Source organism: Rhinoderma darwinii, chromosome 4 (genome assembly GCF_050947455.1).
Source record: "Rhinoderma darwinii isolate aRhiDar2 chromosome 4, aRhiDar2.hap1, whole genome shotgun sequence".
In the NCBI taxonomy this organism is placed as follows: domain Eukaryota; kingdom Metazoa; phylum Chordata; class Amphibia; order Anura; family Rhinodermatidae; genus Rhinoderma; species Rhinoderma darwinii.
The window spans coordinates 193,886,569-193,908,531 of NC_134690.1; the positions used below are offsets into that span (position 1 = coordinate 193,886,569).

The following is a 21,963-nucleotide window of genomic DNA, read 5'->3' on the forward strand; positions in this document are numbered from 1 at the left end:
ATATATATATACAGTCGAGTCACATTATTATGACCACCTCCAACTTCGACGTCGGCAGCGCGAGCCCATGAAGGAAGTGATGTATTGTGGGCTGGCTTGGTGGGTATATAAGGTGTGTGATAGGCTGTCTGAACACATATCACTCGTTGTTGCCATGGGTAAAAGGGGCGATCTATCAGAGTTTCAAAAAGGGATTATTATTATTATTAGCTTTCTGGCCAAGGGTGGCAGTATGTCTCAAAGAGAGCAGTTTGTAAACTTTTCCACGTGCTGCTGTGATAAAAGAGTATTGTGAGTGGACAGATGGCACCATTGGGAATAACCGACGTTGAAACTGCAGAGCACCACGTGCCATTGATGTGAGAGGTGAACGTCGGCTACGAAGGTGTGCGAGGGCCAAACGACATGCTACGGTTGAGCAGCTCACTGTGAAAATTAACCAGGGGGCTACCAGACGTGTGTCTAAGACAACAGTTCAGTGAACGCTACTGCGTATGGGGCTTAGAAGCACAGGATGGTCACTGCTCCTATGCAAACAAAGGTGCATTGGAAAAAAAGGCTTCAATTTGCACGGCAGTATCGGCATTGGACCACCGATGATTGGCAAAGGGTTGCCTTCTCTGATGAGTCACGTTTTCTGCTACATCGAACAGATGGATGTTGGTGTGTCACTCGAGAAACATCAGAGAACAAACACCCTGCAACCATTGCTGGAAGAACACAAGCTGGTGGTGGCAGTGTTATGGTCTGGGGAATTTTTTCATGGCATTCTCTGGACCCACTCATCCATGTGGAAGGCACTCTGAACCGATTTGGGTATGAATCCATCGCTGCAGATCAGGTTCACCCATATGCTGTTTGTCTTCCCTGTGGCAGATGGAATCTACCAGCAAGACAATGTGACATGTCACATGGCTAGAAATGTCCGACAGTGGTTGGAAGAGCACGATCAAGACTTCCAAGTACTTCCCTGGACCCCTAATTCACCAGACTTTTAACACAATTGAGCATCTGTGGGACCACCTCGATCGTCTTCTTCACTCTATGAATCCTCCCCCACGCACCCTCCAGCCAATGTGGGATGCACTGCAGTCAGCATGGCTCCAGATACCGGAGACAACCTACCAGCACCTTATTGAGTCACTCCTAGCCCGTCTAGCTGCTGTCTGTGCTGCACACGATGGTTACTCTGGATATTAGTAGGTGGTCATAATAATGTGACTCTACTGTGTATATAAAGTTGGTTATCTGGGCAAAACACTTGTCATACAAATTACAGGATGAGAACGTCTTCAACATAAACTCAGTCAAGAATATGGAATGTACTGTATGTATAACATTATAGAATTACAGAATGTGAAATCTATTAAACATAAGGTGCCTCATCCCAGTGAAAAAAGATGTCTCTGAGATTTTCCGTATTTCACAAAAATTTCTGTGATACAAACCTCACAACAGATTACTAAGTGCCACTGTATGTACTGTTACTAACACAGTGGTAGTTTGCAGTCTGCTGCCAAAGAGCAACTAACACAATTCTTATTGTCATGATCTAGATCTCACTAAAACTGGAGCTACATTGTAGGATAAAATAAGACATATATACTATATCCTACACAAATTCTCCAAATTGTGATTTTTCTAAAATACACCATTGCAGACAAGATATGAATATCTCTGAAATAATATGTATAAATATATATCTAATATCAAAAGTAAAAAAAAAATCACTAAAAAGTGGTCTATATTCATTAAAGTTTTTAAACACGAAATGATTGATCTGCATTTTTTACGACGTATTTAGTAGGAATAACTGACTTGAGTCTGGGTACAGTCAGTAAACAACTATTTACAAATCTAGGCATTAATTATGAATTAGACGGAGGCCTGGGCTATGTGTTGGGGACATAAAAATACTTTTTTTTAGCCATGGTTGTTATGGCCAAAAACCTCAGTATTGGCCTCATCAGACTATAGACCTCTATTTTTTTTAAGACATGTATAGAGGTATTTACTATTTCTTATTCAAATTTGCAAAAAAAATCTGACCCATAAGTAGTTGGATCCAGGGCCGGCGTCGGCACCCGGCGAACCCGGGCAAGTGCCGGGGCCCACTACACTTGAGGGGGCCCACTCGGCTGCCGGGTGCTGATGCTGCCGTCGTCACGGCATCACTGTCCATATATGAACAGTGATGTAAGGAGATTAGGAGTCCCAGGCAGAGCGCTAGCGGCTCTGCTCCGGGATTCAGTTTCTGGGGAAGCCCCTGAAATCACTGTCCATATATGGACAGTGTTGTCAGGAGCAGAGCAGTGTCCCAGGCAGTGGAGTAGCTGTAAGGGTCGCAACTGCGACCGGGCCCCGTTGCCACATTTGACTGGCCGCGCTGGTGCCCTTTCAACTGAATCTACATCCGCGGGATTTTCATTCAGTTGGGTTCAATGCTGGAACCTTGCTCCGGCATTCACTATGCCGCGCAGCTCGGCACAGGCAGGCGCGATGTAGTGTCGTTATCGCACCTGTCTGCGCCGAGTCACTTATAGCACAGTGCAGTATAGGAGAAGGATCTCCTGTACCCGTCGTGGGAATAGGGATAGGTAAGTAATTATGTTATTATTTTTCTATTAGGTACATGCATATTGGGGCATTATACTGGGTATGGGAGGGGGGATCATATGGCAGCTGCTGATACTGTATGGAAGGCATTATACTGTATGGGACAGCTAAGGGGGCATTATACTGTATGGGACAGCTATGGGGGCATTATACTGTATGGGGGGCATTAGACTGTATGGGGCAGCTATGGGGGGGCATTTTACTGTGTGTGGCATATTGTATGTGGCAGCTATGGAGGGCATTATACCGTATGGGCGGCATTATACTGTATGGGGCAGCTATGGGGGTAATATACTGTATGGAGGTCATACGGTATGGGGCAGCTATGGGGGCATTATACTGTATGGTGGGGCATTATACTGTGTGGGGCAGCTATAGGAGGCATTATACTATATGTGGCATTATAGTGTATTATATGTGGCAGCTATGTGTGGCAATATTCTGTGGGGGCAGTTATAGGGCATTATACTGCAGGGGCAGCTGTGGGGGGCATTATACTATGGGGGTCATTATACTGTGGGGGGAGCTAAGGGGGGCATTATACTGTGGGGGCAGCTTTGTGGGCATTATACTGTGGTGGTCAGCTATAGGGGGTATTATACTGTGTGGGGCAGCTATGGGGAGCATTATACAGTGCTTTTCAGCTATGGGGGGCATTATACTGTGTGGTGGCAGCTATGGGGGCATTATACTGTGGGGGAATTCATGGGGTCTGTCGGGCAAGGCAGCTTAGGGGGCATAGGTATGCGCAGGGGTCTGTTGGTGTTGGGGAGGGGTAGGGGGCCCAAGTTGAATTCTTGCACCTGGGTTCATGAGCCTTTAGCTACGCCCCTGGACATTGGCTCTGGGGTTGTCCCTGACATCACTATCCAAATATGGACAGTGATGTCAGGGGCTTCCCCAGAGCTGGAGTACAAGAGCAGAGCCTTTACTAGCGCTCTGCCTAGGACTTCAGCTCTGCTCCAGACATCACTTTCCATATATGGACAGTGATGTCAGGAGCAGAGCTGGAGTCCCAGGCAGAGTGCTAGTAGCGCTCTTCCTGGGACTATGGCTCTGGGGTTGCCCCTGACAACACTGTCCATGTATTGACGGTGACGTCAGCAGCTTCTCCTGAAGCTAAATCCCCAACCAGAGCATCGGCAATACTCTGGCCCCAAAGGCGCTACCTACATTGAGGGGGGCTATGTGGCACTACCAGGGAGGTGGCTGTGTGGCACTACCAGGGAGGGGGCTGTTTGGCCCTACCAGGTGGTGGCTGTGTGGCACTACCAGGGAGGGGGGCTGTGCGGCGCTACCAGGGAGGGGAGCAGAGCGGCACTACCAGGGAGGAGGGAGCTGTGTGGCACTACCTGGGAGGGGGGCTGTGTGGCACTACCTGGGAGGGGGCTGTGTGGCACTACCTGGGAGGTGCGGGCGGTTTGACACTACCTGTGAGGAGTAGGCTGTGTGGCACTACCTATAGAGGCAAAGAGGCCTACTATGTCTCTGTCACCCAAGGGCCCACATAATTCTGGAGCCGGCCCTAGTTGGATCTGACAAAAACAGGTGTATTTATACTGTGATTAAAGACATGGAGCGCGCACAGATGATCTCCATTTGGCTAATGGTGTAACTTCTGAATTCAATTGGCTGTTCCTGTGATACTTTAGGTGTGTCATAGTAAGGGTGTCCATACACAATTTGGCAGAGAATTGCCAAGGTTTTGCGGCAAGTACTGGTGAAGTACTTTGTTTTTTTTGTGCTTCACTTGTACTTGCCACGAAACTATACAGCAATCACCGCTGTTCTGCTGCTTCGTGTACAGGAGCCATAATGGCCGTTAAAAGGTACGCGTTCCGTTATGTTTTCATAATTGTAGTTAAATACATTTTTTTATTTTTTTTAACTCTGACATAAATGATCTCACTCAATTCAATGTTCTTACAGAATAAAATATTGTAAATAGTTTCACAGAAATTGTGTATATGTATATATATATATATATATATATATATATATATATACATAGTTCTGTTCTCAAAACGAAACAATCATTTTAGTTAATGCATAGTGTATTTGTCTTTAAATTGTAATCTTTATATTTTCTTTTTATATTCAGGATATAATAGATCTAGTTTGATACAAAATGAAACAATGTTTAATAAAGGAACCAATGGCTTTATAGGGAGATATCAGTGCTGTACTGTATGGTACTTGCATATGTATAGTCCAATATATTGCTTAAGTCTTATAACAAGTGCCTATATTTATTGCATATTTTCACCTGGTTTAAAGTATGAAATCCAGTAAAATAGGTTACAATGGCAGTTGAACGGCTAGACTGGATGGAGGACTATAAGAATTTCAATAATGGTGTACATGAAATCAATAATTTTTCTTATCAACAAGGGCAGATTTGGCAAACCAGCTAACAATCCCTATGATTTATGTTATCGTTTATGAGTGTAGCTAGTTTCTATTCAATAGCTACGGTATTCCACATATTGATGGTGACAACCATGCTTGTTTTCTTTAAACTTAATCTGTTGATTGAAGGCAACAATAACTAGTAGCTTTCAGATTTTTCCGACTTGTAACAGTATGACTGAAGTACACATCTGTATTACGGCACCATACACCCTTTAAGTTGTACGGAGCCGTAATATGGCACCTATTAAAGTCTATTTGTATATTCTATTACAGCGGTAGTCTCCCCTAAAAGCATTGCTTCATTGTATGAACAATTCTGAAAAGTGGCACAATTCAGAGCACTATATCGTGGCACTATGGAGCCGCAAGGACTCTATTGCCTTTGAACAGTTTTCAGGGGCCTTAAGGTCCTTTTAGATGGCCTAATATGGGAGCAATGATCGGTAATGTATTGGGAAGAGTAATCATTTGTCCCCATCAATTTCCATCATGTCGGCAGCACATCTCCCTCAATTCGATATGGAGATGTGCTGCCGACTAGCAAGAATTTTATTGGGCGCATAAATGAGTAGATCAGCCAATAAATGAGCGTTTGCCCGTTCATCGGCTGATCGTTGCTCTGTTTACACAGGGCAAGGATCGGGAATGAACGTTCATATGAACTCTCGTTTGCCTGGTCATTGGCCTGTGTAAAAGGGTCTTTATTCTTACATATCTTTTTTGTTGCTGAAGAACTATACCATTGTGTGTGATACATGTCAAAGTTTGTCAACAGGTATTGGGATCAACACAAAGAATGTTTGGTGTTAGGCACATACTGTATTTCCTCTTGGAATCTTGAAACGTGTATATGAAATAAATTTATTTTGATAAATTAGAGACATTACAGGTGTATCCCTGAGATACTTGGAACGGCATTTTAGGAAATATTGTAATAAATGTTGGTTTCTTACCCGGTTCCTGCAGCCAGTGTCTTCCTTTCAGTCTGTTTTATTGCTGTTATAGCCTGTTATAGCTTCTTGGCTGCTGCTTAAAGAGGCTCTGTCACCAGATTCTCAAACCCCTATCTCCTATTGCATGTGATCGGCGCTGCAATGTAGATAACAGTAACGTTTTTTTTTTAAAAAACATTCATTTTTGGCCAAGTTATGAGCTATTTTATATATATGCAAATGAGCTTTGAAATGGACAACTGGGCGTTTTTTTTCTCGTTATGTTCAACTGGGCGTGTATTGTGTTTTTAACTGGGCGTGTTTATGTGTAAGACGCTGACCAATCAGTGACCATTCTGCGTCATACACTCCTCAACATCTCCTCAACATTGGTTGCGCTGTGAATATTCGGAGAACGTGATTGGTTTATGTGCAGGGTAATGAACATACAGACAAGCAGTAGAAGACTGAATTCAATGAAATGCTCAGCCCTTAGTCAGTCTTCTACTGCTTGTCTGTATGTTCATTACCCTGCACATAAACCAATCACGTTCTCCGAATATTCACAGCGCAACCACCAATCTGAAAGTTTACAGTGCTTGGGAATAAGTGACTGGGGCAGAAGAGGATGGAGGTGCAGCCTTATATAATGGATCGAGCGAGTTCCCCAGCAGCATTTAAAAAAAACAGGATCCTGACCTGTCCACAGATTTTAAGGCAGCACAGAGTATTTCAGGAGATGAGCGTGCAGATCTTGTGCGGGGTGGTGACTTGCCAATCATGTGAAGGTGTTATTGAGGACAGGAGTGGAGGAGAGGTAACAGACTGAGAGCTACGTAATGGTAAGAGCAGAGTTCACAGCAGCACAGAATATTTCAGGAGAGGAGCGTGCAGATGTTGAGTGTATGACGCTGACTGGTCACTGATTGGTCAGCGTCATACACATAAACACGCCCAGTTAAAAACACAATACACGCCCAGTTGGACATAATGAAAAAAAAAACGCCCAGTTGTCCATTTCAAAGCTCATTTGCATATATATAAAATAGCTCATAACTTGGCCAAAAATGAACGTTTTTAAAAAGAAAAACATTACTGTTATCTACATTGCAGCGCCGATCACATGCAATAGGAGATAGGGGTTTGAGAATCTGGTGACAGAGCCTCTTTAAGGGTTTTTTTCAATGGATTATATCATATTTAATTCACCCTCATATGCTAAAATAATAAAGTTCTGAATATACTAACCTTTAGAATTCTTCACCGTTCCCTTGATGTGGCTGATCAGGAGAGACATATCTCTGTTTACATTTTTGCATGATGACATGTTGTTCATAGGGATGACACGTTACATAAGTGGGCCGGCAGTTATGGGGTTGTTTAAGTGATGTCACTATGATTGACACCTCACTGCACCTGCAGCAGCTCTAGATTGGCCACCCTGCTTACGTAATAGTCATCGGGCAAGCGTGTAAACATTTGAGACGGGGGTCCCAAACAGTGGCATGTGAGTATATTTAGACTTTAGATTTTACAATTTTGGGTTGAATATAATTTTTATCTCTAGAAAGCCCCTTTATCTCATGATGTGATACTCCTGCTGCTCCTCTCTTCTGCTTTCTGCTGGTCTAAGCATATGTGTATGGAACTGTGTTGGATTTAGAGATCCGGCACATAGAATGTTCTGGTTTTGATGTCAGACAACTGTGTCTATACATTCTGGCTCAGGATACCACTCTGTTGTCCCAATCACAAGATTTCCTTTGTAAAGGCCCTTTTACACCGGCCGATCGATCGGCGCTCGTTTGCTCCTGTCACACGGAGCTATGGATGGGGACAAACGGACGTTACTCCGATCACTTGTCCCCATACGTTATTATTTTTTCGGCAGCATGTCTCTCTGTTTACACAGGAAGATGTGCTACCGACAACGATAATATTTGATTTTTTTAATACGATACGACCAGCAGATGATCGAGTGTTTGCTCGTTCATCTGCAGATCGCTTCCCTTTTTACAAAGGGCAATATTCGTCAACGAGCGTTCTATGATCGCTCGTCTGCACCGATAATCGCCCAGTGTAAAACCCCCTTAACTGATAACTTAATAACTCCCAATTGTGTCAGTTTAGGAGCACCTTTTCTTAGTTTCTGAAAACTCCCTGCTAATGGCCGATGTTTTCACTGCATATAAATTCATTATTGTGTTCAATGAGAGATGTAAAAATCCCTATGCAGTGAGCGCCCTCTTGAGGTAGCTTCAAGAAGACAGAATTTTACCATGTTACAAGTATGGTTGTGTGAAGAGAACAAGGGGAATTGGAGCTCTTTATAGAAAAAATAAAAATAGACCCCCGACCTTTATAAAAATTTTTAACCTATTTCGTAAATAAAATAAAATAATTTCCAGCCCAAGGCCACCACTACCCCCTGCACCATCCTAAACAACATAATAGTATTATATACTAATATAATTACAATAAATGGTTAAGTTGTAATCACGAATGCACCATAGACCACCAGGGATATTAGATACAGTTGTAAGAAAAAGTAAGTGAATTACCTGGATTTCTGCATTGATTACTAATAAAATATGTTGCAATTATAGATAAACACACTAAATAAACTAATAATACACAAACAATTGTACTACTCAACTCTTTTCTTGAGCACATTGAGTAAATATCCTCAGTGCAGGGAGATAAGGTTGAATTTAATAACCTGCAGATCCCCATTAGCAGCAATCATCTCCACCAAATGTTTCCTGTAGCTGCAAATAGCATTTTCACAATGTTGATGAAGAATTGTGTGCAAATGTGTTTCATTTATAATTTTTTTCTGGGATGCCTTGCATGCACAGCCCCTTTCAGGTCATTGCACAGCATCTCAATAGGGTTAAGGAGGCTCTGTCACCACATTATAAGTGCCCTATCTTCTACATAATGTGATCGGCGCTGTAATGTAGATTACAGCACTCTTTTTTTATTTAGAAAAACGATAATTTTTGACAGAGATAGGACCTATATTAGCTTTATGCTAATGAGTTTCTCAATGAACAACTGGGCGTTTTACATTTTGACCAAGTGGGTGTTGTGGAGAGAAGTGTCATACGCTTCTCTCCATTCATTTACACAGCATGTAGTGATCTTATTATATCACTATGTGCAGCCACATACACACACACTAACGTCACTCAAGTGTCCTGACAGTGAATATACATTACCTCCAGCCAGGACGTGAGGTCTATTCAGAATCCTGACACTTCTGTAGCGTCTGTGTGAGATTTACAGCAAGGCAAGCGTGATCTTGCGAGATTACGATGTAACCTGTCATTTAAAACGAGATTACGCTTGCCTTGCTGTAAACGACGGAATCAATAGCGGAGGCGACTGGGCTATTGATTCCGTCGGAAAACCGGAAACCTGCCGGGATGGTGACGAACGGAAACCATTAGCTATGTTTCTGTCACCATTGATATCAATGGTGACGGAAACGGAGGCTGTGGTTTCAGTTTCACTTTCCGTTGCGGGGTTCACCCGACGGAAACCTCCGATGGAACCCCGGAACAGAAAGCGAACGCTGATGTGAACAGGCCCTTAGCGTCCATTCCCCTCCGTTATGTTAGTCATCCGTTTTCCGAACAGAGATAAAAGTGCAGAAGGACTTTTTCTCTGTTCAAAAAAACGGATGTCTAACGGATGGAATATTTTTATCATTGGTGTCAATGTAAAATGGATACAAACGGATTGTAATCCATTTTTTTTATTTCAATGGGATTTTTAACTGATCTGTTTTTATCCTTATTCTGATCTAAAAACAGATCAGAGTAATGGATTATACAACAAAAGTGTGAACTCGGCCTTAAATAACCATTAGGCCAAATTTTATTAGTAATCAATGCAAAAATCCAGGTAATTCCAAAGAATTCACTTACCTTGTCTTGTAACTGTATTAACCTACAGTATAACCACCATGTATAATGTATATCAATACCTTTTTTCACTATACCACCAAGTATAAAGTATTAATTGCTTAAACACTCCAGACCACCAGGCGTATGATAGGAATACTATCCCTAACCTGAAAACCACTCCATGTTGAAGTGTATGATGTAATTTATGTAGAAAACTGTCAATGTCTGTATAAATGGCGGCATTTAGCTGTTGCTGTTGTGAGCACCAATGCACTTTGAACTCCCCCTTTAATAATCCTGCGTTTGCCCCTGAAGCTGTTTACTGACTGGGCTTTCTTACCTATTTTTTTACTGATCTCCATCCACCTTGACTGTGTTTGTTTTCTAACCTGTGAATGATCACAACCTTCTTCAACTTGTTGCCTTGCCTGGCTATGATTCCGCGTGTCAATTTTGCACTGTACTTCGGGTTTCCCAGCCTTTTCTCCGTCAGCTGTTGCGTTTGGATACTATTCAGGATTCTCCCTGGCAAAGTACCTTCATCTAGGGGTAAAGGGTGGAGAGTAGGTAATCCTGCATACTCCACATCCCTGTCTAGTCCCAAGCCAAGTCCAGTAGCAAGCATGGGTACCCCCATGGGTTAATGACATTACCTACTTTCACCACATAAATTTGTTAGCAATTCATAATAAACAACCATTTTATTTGTGAACTGGTAATGTGATAACTCAAGAACATTGAAATGCAACTCTCGACAATTATGACATTCCCTCTCTCTATATTCTTAGGCCTCATGCACACAACAGTATTTTTGCAGCTGCAATTGATACGCATTAAATTACAGACCCATTCTTTTCTATGGCCCATGCTTTACACGGATCGGTGCGGGGGCTGCAATTCCAGACTGCAAAAACTCAGGGCAAGTAATTTTACAGGCCGGATTTGCAGATTCACCAAGACTGGTGAATTGTTGTGGATCCCTGAGTTCGGATGACACACGGATGCACAACAAGGGTTTTTGCACCGCAACGGACCCATGGTTTTGCGAACCGCAAAACCAATACAGTCATGTGCATGAGGTCTAATTCCATATTCGCTACTACTCTTTATTAATTAGCAATGGTGTAGTCAAGAGTTCAACAGACCATTGGCTGTATGGCTTAAAAAGAATAGTCATCTTAACAGATCTAGAAGAAAAAATTATTTGGTCGTTACTTTCCTTTCCCAAGTCTGGGCATAATAATCCAAGTGTGATTTTCAAGGATGGTATCATAGTGGGTACTGCAATTTAGCCGAGCCCAAGCACCTATAGGCTTTTTGAAAGTTGTGGGGAATCTCAACTCAAATTACTGCTGATTCTACTTACAATAGTAAGACAGCACTCCTCCCATTCTTCCCTAGGGTGATTTTAATTAGTTTAAAGCTGGTTCCTGCCTTCTTCAATTATATTCAGAAGGCTCAGACCCAGAATAGGGTGTATGTTCAGTGTAGGGTCCCACCTTATAAGTAAGGTCACCTTCAGGGGCGTAGCTAAAGGCTCATGGGCCCCGATGCAAAAATTCTTACTGGGCCCCCCCCCCCCGCAAACTTCTCATGGCCGACGGTCCGCAGCTTTCAGCTGCATCACTGGGTCTCCTAAGTGACCCAACAATGCAGCACTAGCAGCCGGGGGCGTCACTAAGGCTGGGTTCACACACCCTATTTACGGACGTAATTCGGGCGTTTTAGCATTGAATTACGTCCGAAAATGCGGCTTAAAAGCGTTGGCAAACATCTGCCCATTCATTTGAATGGGTTTTACGATGTTCTGTGCCGACGGTCATTTTTTTTACGCGCCGCTGTCAAAAGGCGGCGCGTAAAAAAGACGTCCGCGTCAAAGAAGTGCCTGTCACTTCTTCAGACGTAAATGGAGCCGTTTTCCATGGACTCCATAGAAAAACAGCTCCAATTACGTCCGTAATGGATGCAGCGAAAGACGCCTGCACATGCCATTACGGCTGAAATTACGGTGCTGTTTTCTCCTGAAAACAGCCCCGTAATTTCAGCCGTAACAGACGCTGCCGTGTGAACATACCCTCAGGGCTTAAAATGTCAGGGAAATAGCCCCAATACATATGTGTCCGCCCCAAAAAAAATGTGTATAGGAGACAGCATAGCATATCTATAGCACTACGACCCTATAAACTATGGATAGGATTAGATACAGTGGCTCAGCAGACAGTATCACACATGATAGGATTAGATACAGTGTCTCAGAAGGCAGTATCACACATGATAGGATTAGATACAGTGGCCCAGCAGACAGTATGACACATGATAGGATTAGATACAGTGACTCAGCAGACAGTATCACACATGATAGGATTAGATACAGTGTCTCAGAAGGCAGTATCACACATGATAGGATTAGATACAGTGGCTCAGCAGACAGTATCACACATGATCGGATTAGATATAGGGCCCAGCAGACAGTATCACACAAGATACGATTAGATACAGGACCCAGCAGACAGTATCACACATGATTGGATTAGATACACAGCTCAGCAGACAGTATCACACATGATTGGATTAGATACAGGGCCCAGCTCGCTGACATTGCGTCTCCAGCGCTGGACCCAGGAAAGGTAAGAATAATAATTTTGCTTCTTTATGTGTTACTGATTATTTTTGTGTGTTTGTGTTTTTTTTACAGGTTCGGTTGTTGGACTTCGGATTCGAGGACTTCAATGACAGCGTTTTTTTTATTCTCAATAAAAAAATTAATGAGGGTTGTGTTTTTTTATTTCAATAAAATATTTTTTCTATGTGCTTGTATCTTTTTAAACTTTATTATCACCGCCTTAGTAATGGCCGCTGGCTGATTAACAACCTCCATTACTAAGGCGAGGCTTAATGTTAGCCGGTGCAGAGGCTACACTAACCCCCATTATTACCCCGGTACCCACCGCCACCAGGGGTACTGGGAAGAGCCGGGTACGAACCAGTACCCGACCACCTGTAGTGACGGGCAGGCACCGGGGTGGCCGCAAGCTGGTATTATTAGGCTGGGGAAGGCCAAAACCAGTGGCCCTTTCCACTCTGGTAATGCTGCCTGCTGCTGCTGTGTTGTATCTGGCTGGTTATGAAAATTGGGGGGGACCCCACATCGTTTTTTCCAATTATTTTTTTTTAAATGACGTGGGGTCCCCCCCATTTTTCATAACCAGCCAGATACAATAAAGCAGCAGCAGCCTAGCATCACCAGGGTGGGAAGGGCCACGGTATCTGGCCTTTCCCCTCCTGATAATACCAGCCTGCGGCCACCCCAGTGGCCGACCATCACTACAGATGGTCGAGTACTGGATGGTACCCGGCTCTTCCCAGCACCCCTGGTGGCGGTGGGTACTGGGGTAATAAAGGGGGTTGGTGTTAGCCTCTGCACCAGCTAACACTAAGCCCCGCCTTAGCAATGGATGCTGTCAATCAGCCGGCGGCCATTACTAAGGCGGTAATAATATAGTTTAAAAAAAACCACAAAGACATAAAAAAAATATTTTATTGAAATAAAAAAAAAACCCACACAACCCTCATTAACCATTTTATTGATAATAAAGAAAAAGCCGTCATCGAAGTAGTCCTGGAATCCGCCGTAGTCCAACGACCGAACCTGTAAGAAAACACACCAAAAAAACGATTAGTACCATATGTATTAGGCTTAGATACAGGGCCCATGTGTGATACTGTCTGTGGGACCCTGTATCTAAGCCTACCACAACGTAGGCTTTAGATACAGGGTCCAGCAGACAGTAATCTTATACAGTATAAGATTACTGTGTGCTGGGGCCCTTTGTCTAAACCTACAGTGTGGTAGGCTTAGATACAGGGCCCAGCAGACAGGATCACATGTATCTAAGCCTACCATGTGATTGGCTTACATACAGGGCCCACCAGACAGGATCACACATGGGCCATGTATCTAAGCCTACCATGTGATTGGCTTAGATACAGGGCCCAGCAGACAGGATCACACATGGGCCATGTATCTAAGCCTACCATGTGATTGGCTTAGATACAGGGCCCAGCAGACAGGATCACACAATCTGTGATCCTGTCTCATGGGCCCCCTATTCCTGATACATCGTAGGCTTAGGGGTTGTGCAGTCCCTAAACATTGATGGCCTATCCACAGGATAGGCCATCAATAGCTGATGTGTCTCTCGGGACCCGCAAATCAGCTGTTTTGAAGGGGCCGCAGCACTCGTACGAGAGCTGCTTCCCCTTCATTTCACTACTCGCTCACACTGTGAATTGCCGACACGGATTCACAGTGTGACCGGAATGAAGTGACAGGAATGAAGTGACAGGAATGAAGGGGAGCAGCTCTCGTACGAACACTGCGGCCCCTTCAAAACAGCTGATTGGCGGGTCCCGGGAGTCGGACCCCGCCAGTCAGGGCTGAGTGCTGACCTTACCTTCCTCTTCGGCCGCGGCGGGAGTTCTGTCGTCCCGATGCTGTGCGCGGCGCATAGCGCTGTGACGTCATGCGTTGCGCACAGCGCTTGACGTCAGGACCTCCGCTGCCATCCGGAACCAGGAAGGTAAGTAAAGTATGTTACTATAGTAACAGGGGCCCGCGGCCCGAGTTACTATAGTAACTCTTTATTGATGTGGTGCGGGGGGCCTTGGGCCCCCCTGGCTTCGGGGCCCGGTCGCAATTGCGACCGCTGCGACCCCTATAGCTACGCCAGTGGTCACCTTGTTGTGGCAGATGGGCTCACACAATTTGATCAAAATGTGTGCTAAGAACCTCACTATTGTATTTAGATTCAGCAGTAATTAATTTTTATTTATATATAGTGTTTTAGGTGGCATTGGTGTTTGTGCAGTTTTGTCGCCATTTTCTTGTGTATTGTTTTGCAGTCACGGGCGTACTTGCATCTGTACACGTTTTTTTTCATTTTGCTTGAATCTACTGATCAAACTTTCTTGTGTATAATATGGAGAGTACACAGAAGTTACTTAAAACTTTAATTTCCTGACTAACAAGTTAGTGACTCTAGGGTTAAAAAAAAAACCAAGGAAGCTCAACCCTGCTGATTCACTGGTGACTACTCTGATTATTCCATGTTAGTTTTGCAGGCCTCCTTGTTATAATATCAGTGGCTGTTCATACAACTTGGATGAGATTGCAAGAAAAAACTCTATGTTAAATACTTAATACACAAAAAAATGTTTTCGTATAAATTACTATTGCTGTTTAATATTCTATTAAATCTTAGTAAATGCCGGTCTACAAAAACATTCTAAAATTTATGCACATTGGCAGAATCTTAAAGAGGGGATCATGTTCCATCATCTAAACTGGAGCAGTCATGTTAATTTTTATGGATGGTTCAATGTTGTACAAGGTATAATATTAAAGTAAAAGTGCTCTCAACATAGATGAACATGGATTAGTACTGATTACTAAAGTTACAAACAAAGGCTTTTCCAGCTGGAGACCTGGGAAAATCATGATGTGATGTCATAAAATACTACATTTGGTATTAAATACTTTAATTTACCCATTTTGATGTTACATTAATGTTATGGAAAACGTGTCCTTCCGTATCTCGCCTGTATGCTCTCAATTTTCAGTCTGCTTTATCTTATAAACTCTAATGAAGCAAATATGTATGTATGAAATTTTGCAAACTTTGTAATGGAAGGACTAATACCGATATTGCCGTTATATAAGTAATGAAATTGTGAATTTCATAACTTGCTTGAGAATCATCTCTCATTTTTAATCTCCTTGTAGCATAGATAGGGGAGGGTAAATCTGTTTTCTAATAGTTACGTTACTTAATAAACTCGATTGTCTGCTGGTATTTATGTGAAATTCTTATAAACACAAATTAATCGATAAATGCTAGGCGGGGAGTAAAGGAAATGCCGAAAATCATGAAAACATCACGTCTGTCAGTTTAAATGGGCTGACATTACTTCTTACTAAATAAGATGCACCTATATTTTTGCAGCAAATTTGTTAGTGGAAGAACGTACAAGACAAATGAAAATAAAGGTTCAGCGTTATAAGCAGACAGCCAGCTCTAGTTCCAGTCATGAACTCGAGAGAGAGCAATTTGCAAAGGTAAGGAAATTATTGTAAAATTTATTTTCATTTGATAGAAGTTTTCAGTTACTTATTTTTGTAATTTTTTTATAATGATGGTGACATGAAATCTATGAATATTCGATAATAAAAAAAAATCATAACAACCAGTCTTACTTATAGAATTGATTTCTCAATTGTTTTATAACATATTGACAATTTCATCTCACCTGTTGCCATAAAATACATTGGTTGTACCAAATTTTTTTAATTATAAAGAACAATGATTTTATTGATCTTTAATATTGATATTAATATGGAAAAAAATGTGTTTGATGGAGAATGAGTTTACATTCATATTACAAAATGTCATTCAAAACTGCAAGCTGAACTGGTTTGACAAAAAAATTATAAATTGTTCTAGAAATCACAACAATTAATTGTTTATGGGTGACAATAAAAAGACCAAATGTTGTTATTTTAGATGTGTATGAGATTAGTAAAAAGGTTATTTTATTTCCCAGAAACAGGGACTGGTATTTAATTCCTTTGCATGGGTCTAAACTGCAATACTAGACACAGCCCAGGACAAGAGTGGCGCTGTTTGCTGGAAAAAAGAAAACATACTTTTTTTTTCTAGATTTATAAAACTCCTTTACCTAATGATATCCAAGCATGAAATAGTCTCCAGATGTTTAGAGTTTTGTCTGTGCATCCTTGTGAATTTGCCAGACAGCCACCAGATTTTGACTGGAAAAAATAAATCAGACAGATTAGATTTTACAAGTTTAATGCTATTGATACAAAGAGAAGTGGTATGAGCGAAGTTCCTGTTTTCTATATCACATTACTGTGTGCGTGATATAGATTTACGCTTCCCAGAAGGCAACACAACAGAGCATACTGTATGCAGAAAGTCAGCAAGGAATGATGGGAAATTTTTAGCCTAGAATTATCACAACATGTACGTGATCAATAAGTCAATGTATTTAAAAAGCCACACACATTTTTATGGAGATTGAATAATGTTTCATGGTAAATATACACTTTGAATATATGGCCTGAAAACAATGCTTTGTCTTTATACGGTATTTAGGTATCTATGTCAAAACCATTTGTAGACAAAACATATCCCTTCAAGTGTTATACTTATTTCTAAGATATAATAATTATTTAATTGATTGCGTCTTGATCTGCAGTAACTTTTTGTTTCTCCTTGCCCAGTTGCTGTGAACACAACAATAAGGATAATATATTTTATTCCGTTTCAGTATCATGTATAAAACAAATTGAACACAATCACTACTCACACCAAAATTCTAGCTAAAATACAAGACAAAATTCTCTCATCAAATAATCATAATAAGATCACACCAATTGAGAAAAATAAATCTACAGCCACGCCCACACCCCTTTTGGGTTTTCCACCTTTGTAACCATTTTTTTCTAATGCCCAAGAGCATATGCAATAAAAACATGAAGAAATTGAATATAATCTAGATTTAAAATATTCTATAATTTTGTGTCTACAACTCCTTTGCAGACCTATGTTATGTGTCTCCATGGTTTCAGACTACAAACTCTCTGTAGTCTGATGCTAAGGTCATACTCTTAGTCTTAACCAACCAAACGTGTGTCAGCAAAATATAGAAAAGATGGAAGGAACTATGACTGTAGAATACACATGGTTTGTTTGTAGTTTATCATCATGGAGACACATGGGTTTCAATAGGAGAAGTATACACACAACAAATATATATGCAAAGTAACATATTTTTATTTTGCATTAGAGCAATAAAATAAATTTGGTTGCCGTTTAGTTTGTTTGGCATCTACACTCATTATCATAATATAAAGATTAACCACCTTGTTTTGTGGATGTCATAGAAGGGGCTATTGTAAAATCTTCTGTTTGAGGAAGACCCTGCTAAGTTTAAAGGCATTTTGGTTCCATTAAAGTGAAGCTTTTCTTTGATTAACATTGACTCTATACTTTGGGAATGTAAAAACATATTTTTAAAACGAGCAAATTAAATGTCTCATCCCAACATACATAAATGAGGATTAACCTCCTTGTTCATTGGATATGTTATGGAAATTAGTTATTCACCTTCTGTTTTAAAAATGCCTTGCTTTATTTGTAGTTCTAGGAATTAAATCATATGTGCATGCACTAAAGTAGCAAGGAAGGTATGAACTCATCAGCCATTGGAATTCTCAATGCAACTATGTATGGGCTATTATACTGTGCCTCTTGCAGGGCCCCGTGGCCAATCCCTTCATGTCAGAGGCTGCCTGTCTTAATGTTACATCCAAACTACCTTGGAGGGTTTAAGTAGAAATTCAGGTATTCTAGCCAGGACTTTTCCTCTTTTGTAACAAGTACATGAATCATGGTTCCGTGAAACAGCACAAGCACAAAAATAAATATATATATATATATATATATATATATATATATATATATATATATATATATATATATATATATATAAAAGTCCAAATACAATGTCAGCCGCCCAGCCTTGTAAATCATAGGTGGGTGCCGACCTGCCCAGGTCAGGGCTAACACACCTGCTGTAGTAGAATCCAAAAATCAGGCAGCACTCCAGGGTATAAGCAAGGTAGAAAAAGGTGATTTATTGGTCCATATACACACAACGTTTCAGCTCAACACAGGAGCCTTTCTCACTTGAGAAAGGCTCCTGTGTTGAGCTGAAACGTCGTGTGTATATGGACCAATAAAGCACCTTTTTCTACCTTGCTTATACCGAAAGGCTCCTGTGTTGAGCTGAAACGTTGTGTGTATATGGACCAATAAAGCACCTTTTTCTACCTTGCTTATACCTTGGAGTGCTGCCTGATTTTTGGATTCTATATATATATATATATATATATATATATATATGTATAGAATTATTATATCAAGGGAGCAGTAAAAACCCTTATACATAAGAGATGTTTCAAAAATAGTCTGTCATATTTGGTCTGGAAGAACTTGACTGGTCTGCAGATCTCTGGGTTGATTTGGAGGAACACTACCTGACCTTACTAATGCTTTTGTGCCTTAATGGACTTGAATTTTTACAGCCATGTCTCAAAATGTAGTAGAAAGCCTTCCCAGAAAGATGTTCAGAAAACATGTATGAAAGGATTGTTCCATTGTCCACATACTTATGGCCATGCAGTTAAGCAATTATAACCTATAGATAGTGCTTAAAGTAAGACATGTTTGTGAAATGAGAAGTGTGATATAAAATGTAATAAAACAAAACAACATACTGGCATGGAGCCTTTAGGATGGAGTCATGCCACCTCCGAGCACAGCCATACAGGCTCCATCGGACTCTGTGTCCAGAAATAGTCTCCCTTTTGAAGCAATGCTTCTAGGAGAGAACACCTCCATATATACAGGGTCTGATGGATATGCCTTGATTTTTTTCTGTAGGATTCGTACGGAATCTGACAGATGAAATGTCCATATTCCTCCGTATGGAGGCATTCGGAGATAAAGTAGAAGGCACATACACCTCTATGCCAGTCCTATTATGGTTCTGTATAAAATGGAGTTATAATATGCCTGTGTGCATGAGCCCTTATACTATTTGAAACGAAGCCTGGTTTTCTAGAACCCTTCGACTCCATTGTGGCTAAATATATCTGTAACCTGGAACATGTGAAATGTGACACAGTGCTTGTTTGAGAGCCATATAATCTTTAGGTAGTCATAAAGAAACATCAATAGAAAAACAGTGAAAGTTGTGCTTGGATATTGGTTTTGAGTGTTGGCTTGTGATTCTAGATGAATCAAGAAGACCTCTTTTGAGCTATAGGCAATTGCACTTTTTTATTGAGTTATGATAGAATGATCTTGAGATGTATTTTCTGAACCAGTGTATGGCAACATTTTCCCCTTTTTAGATGACTAATTATTTAAAGAGTTATTTTCTCTTTGTAGTACAACATGCATAAAGATCAATACCGAAGTTGTGACAACGTCTCAGCCAAATCATCAGATAGTGATGTCAGCGATGTGTCAGCCATTTCCCGTACCAGTAGTGCCTCACGTCTCAGCAGCACAAGCTTTATGTCCGAGCAATCTGAACGTCCAAGCAGAAGGCTCTGGTAAGTGAAAATGAAGGTTTTACGTGAAAATCTAGAGGCAAGAAAGGCATTTGGTTGATGGCTGTGCAGTCGCTCAGAGATTAAAATTAGCGTCCATTGTTTCTATAACGACGCAAACACATCATATTTGTATGGGCAAACGCCTCATTGCGGCGGTGCATCGCTTCCATGGTTATGGCTAAGCTTTGTAAACCCAGCAGCTCTAGAGAGTGTATGTCATGCTCAGGACTTGTGAAAGGGAGTTCTTTTCACCTGCGCCACTTTCTATGACCAGATGGAAAAAGCTCACAAACAACTCGTCACTGCTCCGAATCTCCCCCCCTCCCCCACATGGTTTTGCCCTATTTAAAGATTGAATTGCAGGTATGTGGGACGGTAACTATGATGGGGAGATTTAACCTCTGACTAAAGGCACAATCCATCTCCATTACAGACATAGGAGATATGGCAGACGCAGTCTTTGGGCCTGTTCACATCAGCGTTGGATTTCCGTTCCGGGGTTCAGTCGGAGGTTTCCATCTGGTGAACCCTGCAACGGAAAGTCAAACTGAAACCACAGCTTTCGTTTCAGTCACCATTGATATCAATGGTGACGGAAACATTGCTAATGGTTTCTGTTCGTCACCATTCCGGCAGGTTTCCGTTTTTCAGACGGAATCAATAGCGCAGTTGACGCCGCTATTGATTCCGTCGTTAAAACGGAAACCTGCCGGAATGGTGACGAACGGAAACCATTAGCAATGTTTCCGTCACCATTGATACCATTGAGATCACTTTCAATTTCCAATGCGGGGTTCACCCGACGGAAACCTCAGACGGAACCCCGGAACGGTGATGTGAACAGGCCCTTTGCCTTATTTTTTGTATTTATGTCCAACTTATTGAATTAGTTTTTTATTTTAAGAATGAAAGTTACATTTTTATAGTAGGGTTATATTTCAGCGATTTTCTTTTTTTGCAACAGTACCCATACTAACATGTTATTAGGATTTCTGAGACTCCAGTATTACTTTGTACAGTGAATTTAATAGAGGTAGTTGCCGAGCAGTGAACCCCACCCCATCTATGACATCCATATGCCCTAATAGGACATATGGACAGGTGTTCAGATGCAAAAACACAATAAATTACAGTTAAGGCTTGTTATTAAAAGTTTATAATCAATGTATCAATAATTAAGAATTATGAGAATTATGCTTAGAAAAGTTGTCACTTATTACCAAAGCAGAAGACCCACTAAGGATTAGCCATGCCAATACAAGCCATCATCTTCTTCAATTCTGAAGCCATTAACATACATTGATAGATTTATATATGGATGTTGATTTAATTCATATGTAAATAAAAGAATGGGTATATTAAATATGGAGACTAACATTTTACATAAATAATAAATCTACACAAAAAAAATGGTAACATTGTAAACACATTGCATTAGTTATTTTGGATTGATTATTATAATTCTGCAGGCTTCAGAACTGAAATCTCAATTTTTTTCTTCCTGGCACAATGTCTGCACAGGATTATAGTAGTCACTGTATAGCAATCTGATGTAAGAATGGAAATTAACTGTGTTGTTTTGACATTTACCAAGTGGTGAAAACATGTTTATTTTTTCTGCATGTTAATATGATCACGGCAATACCAAATTTATATAGTTTTTTTGTGACCTACTACTTTTGCAAAGAAAAAAATGAGTGGTTAAAAAAAATAAAAATTGGTGTATAACCAATATATATATATATTATATTTTTCAGTGATGGAGCGGTGTTGGGACTTGTTTTTTGCAAGGCGTTCTGTAGATTTTATTGGTACCGTTTTGATCACATACGACTTTTTGATCACTTTTTATTACACTTTATTTGGGTGACCAATAAACAGCAATTCAGCC

The 21,963-nt window shown here is 41.0% G+C and overlaps 1 protein-coding gene across 12 annotated transcripts in view; it reads left to right on the top strand.

Moving 5' to 3' along the window:
• Positions 1 to 21,963, top strand: part of RIMS1 (regulating synaptic membrane exocytosis 1) — a 318,140-nt gene that overhangs the window by 219,286 nt on the left and 76,891 nt on the right. For 10 of the 12 annotated variants that reach the window (XM_075862029.1, XM_075862016.1, XM_075862018.1 and 7 more), the window contains 2 exons: positions 15,874 to 15,986; positions 19,906 to 20,072. The exons of the other annotated variants lie outside the window; for them this stretch is intronic. In XM_075862029.1, the coding sequence (XP_075718144.1) occupies positions 15,874 to 15,986; positions 19,906 to 20,072 (280 nt within the window). The remainder of the gene's footprint in view (positions 1 to 15,873; positions 15,987 to 19,905; positions 20,073 to 21,963) is intronic. 12 annotated transcript variants of the gene reach the window in all.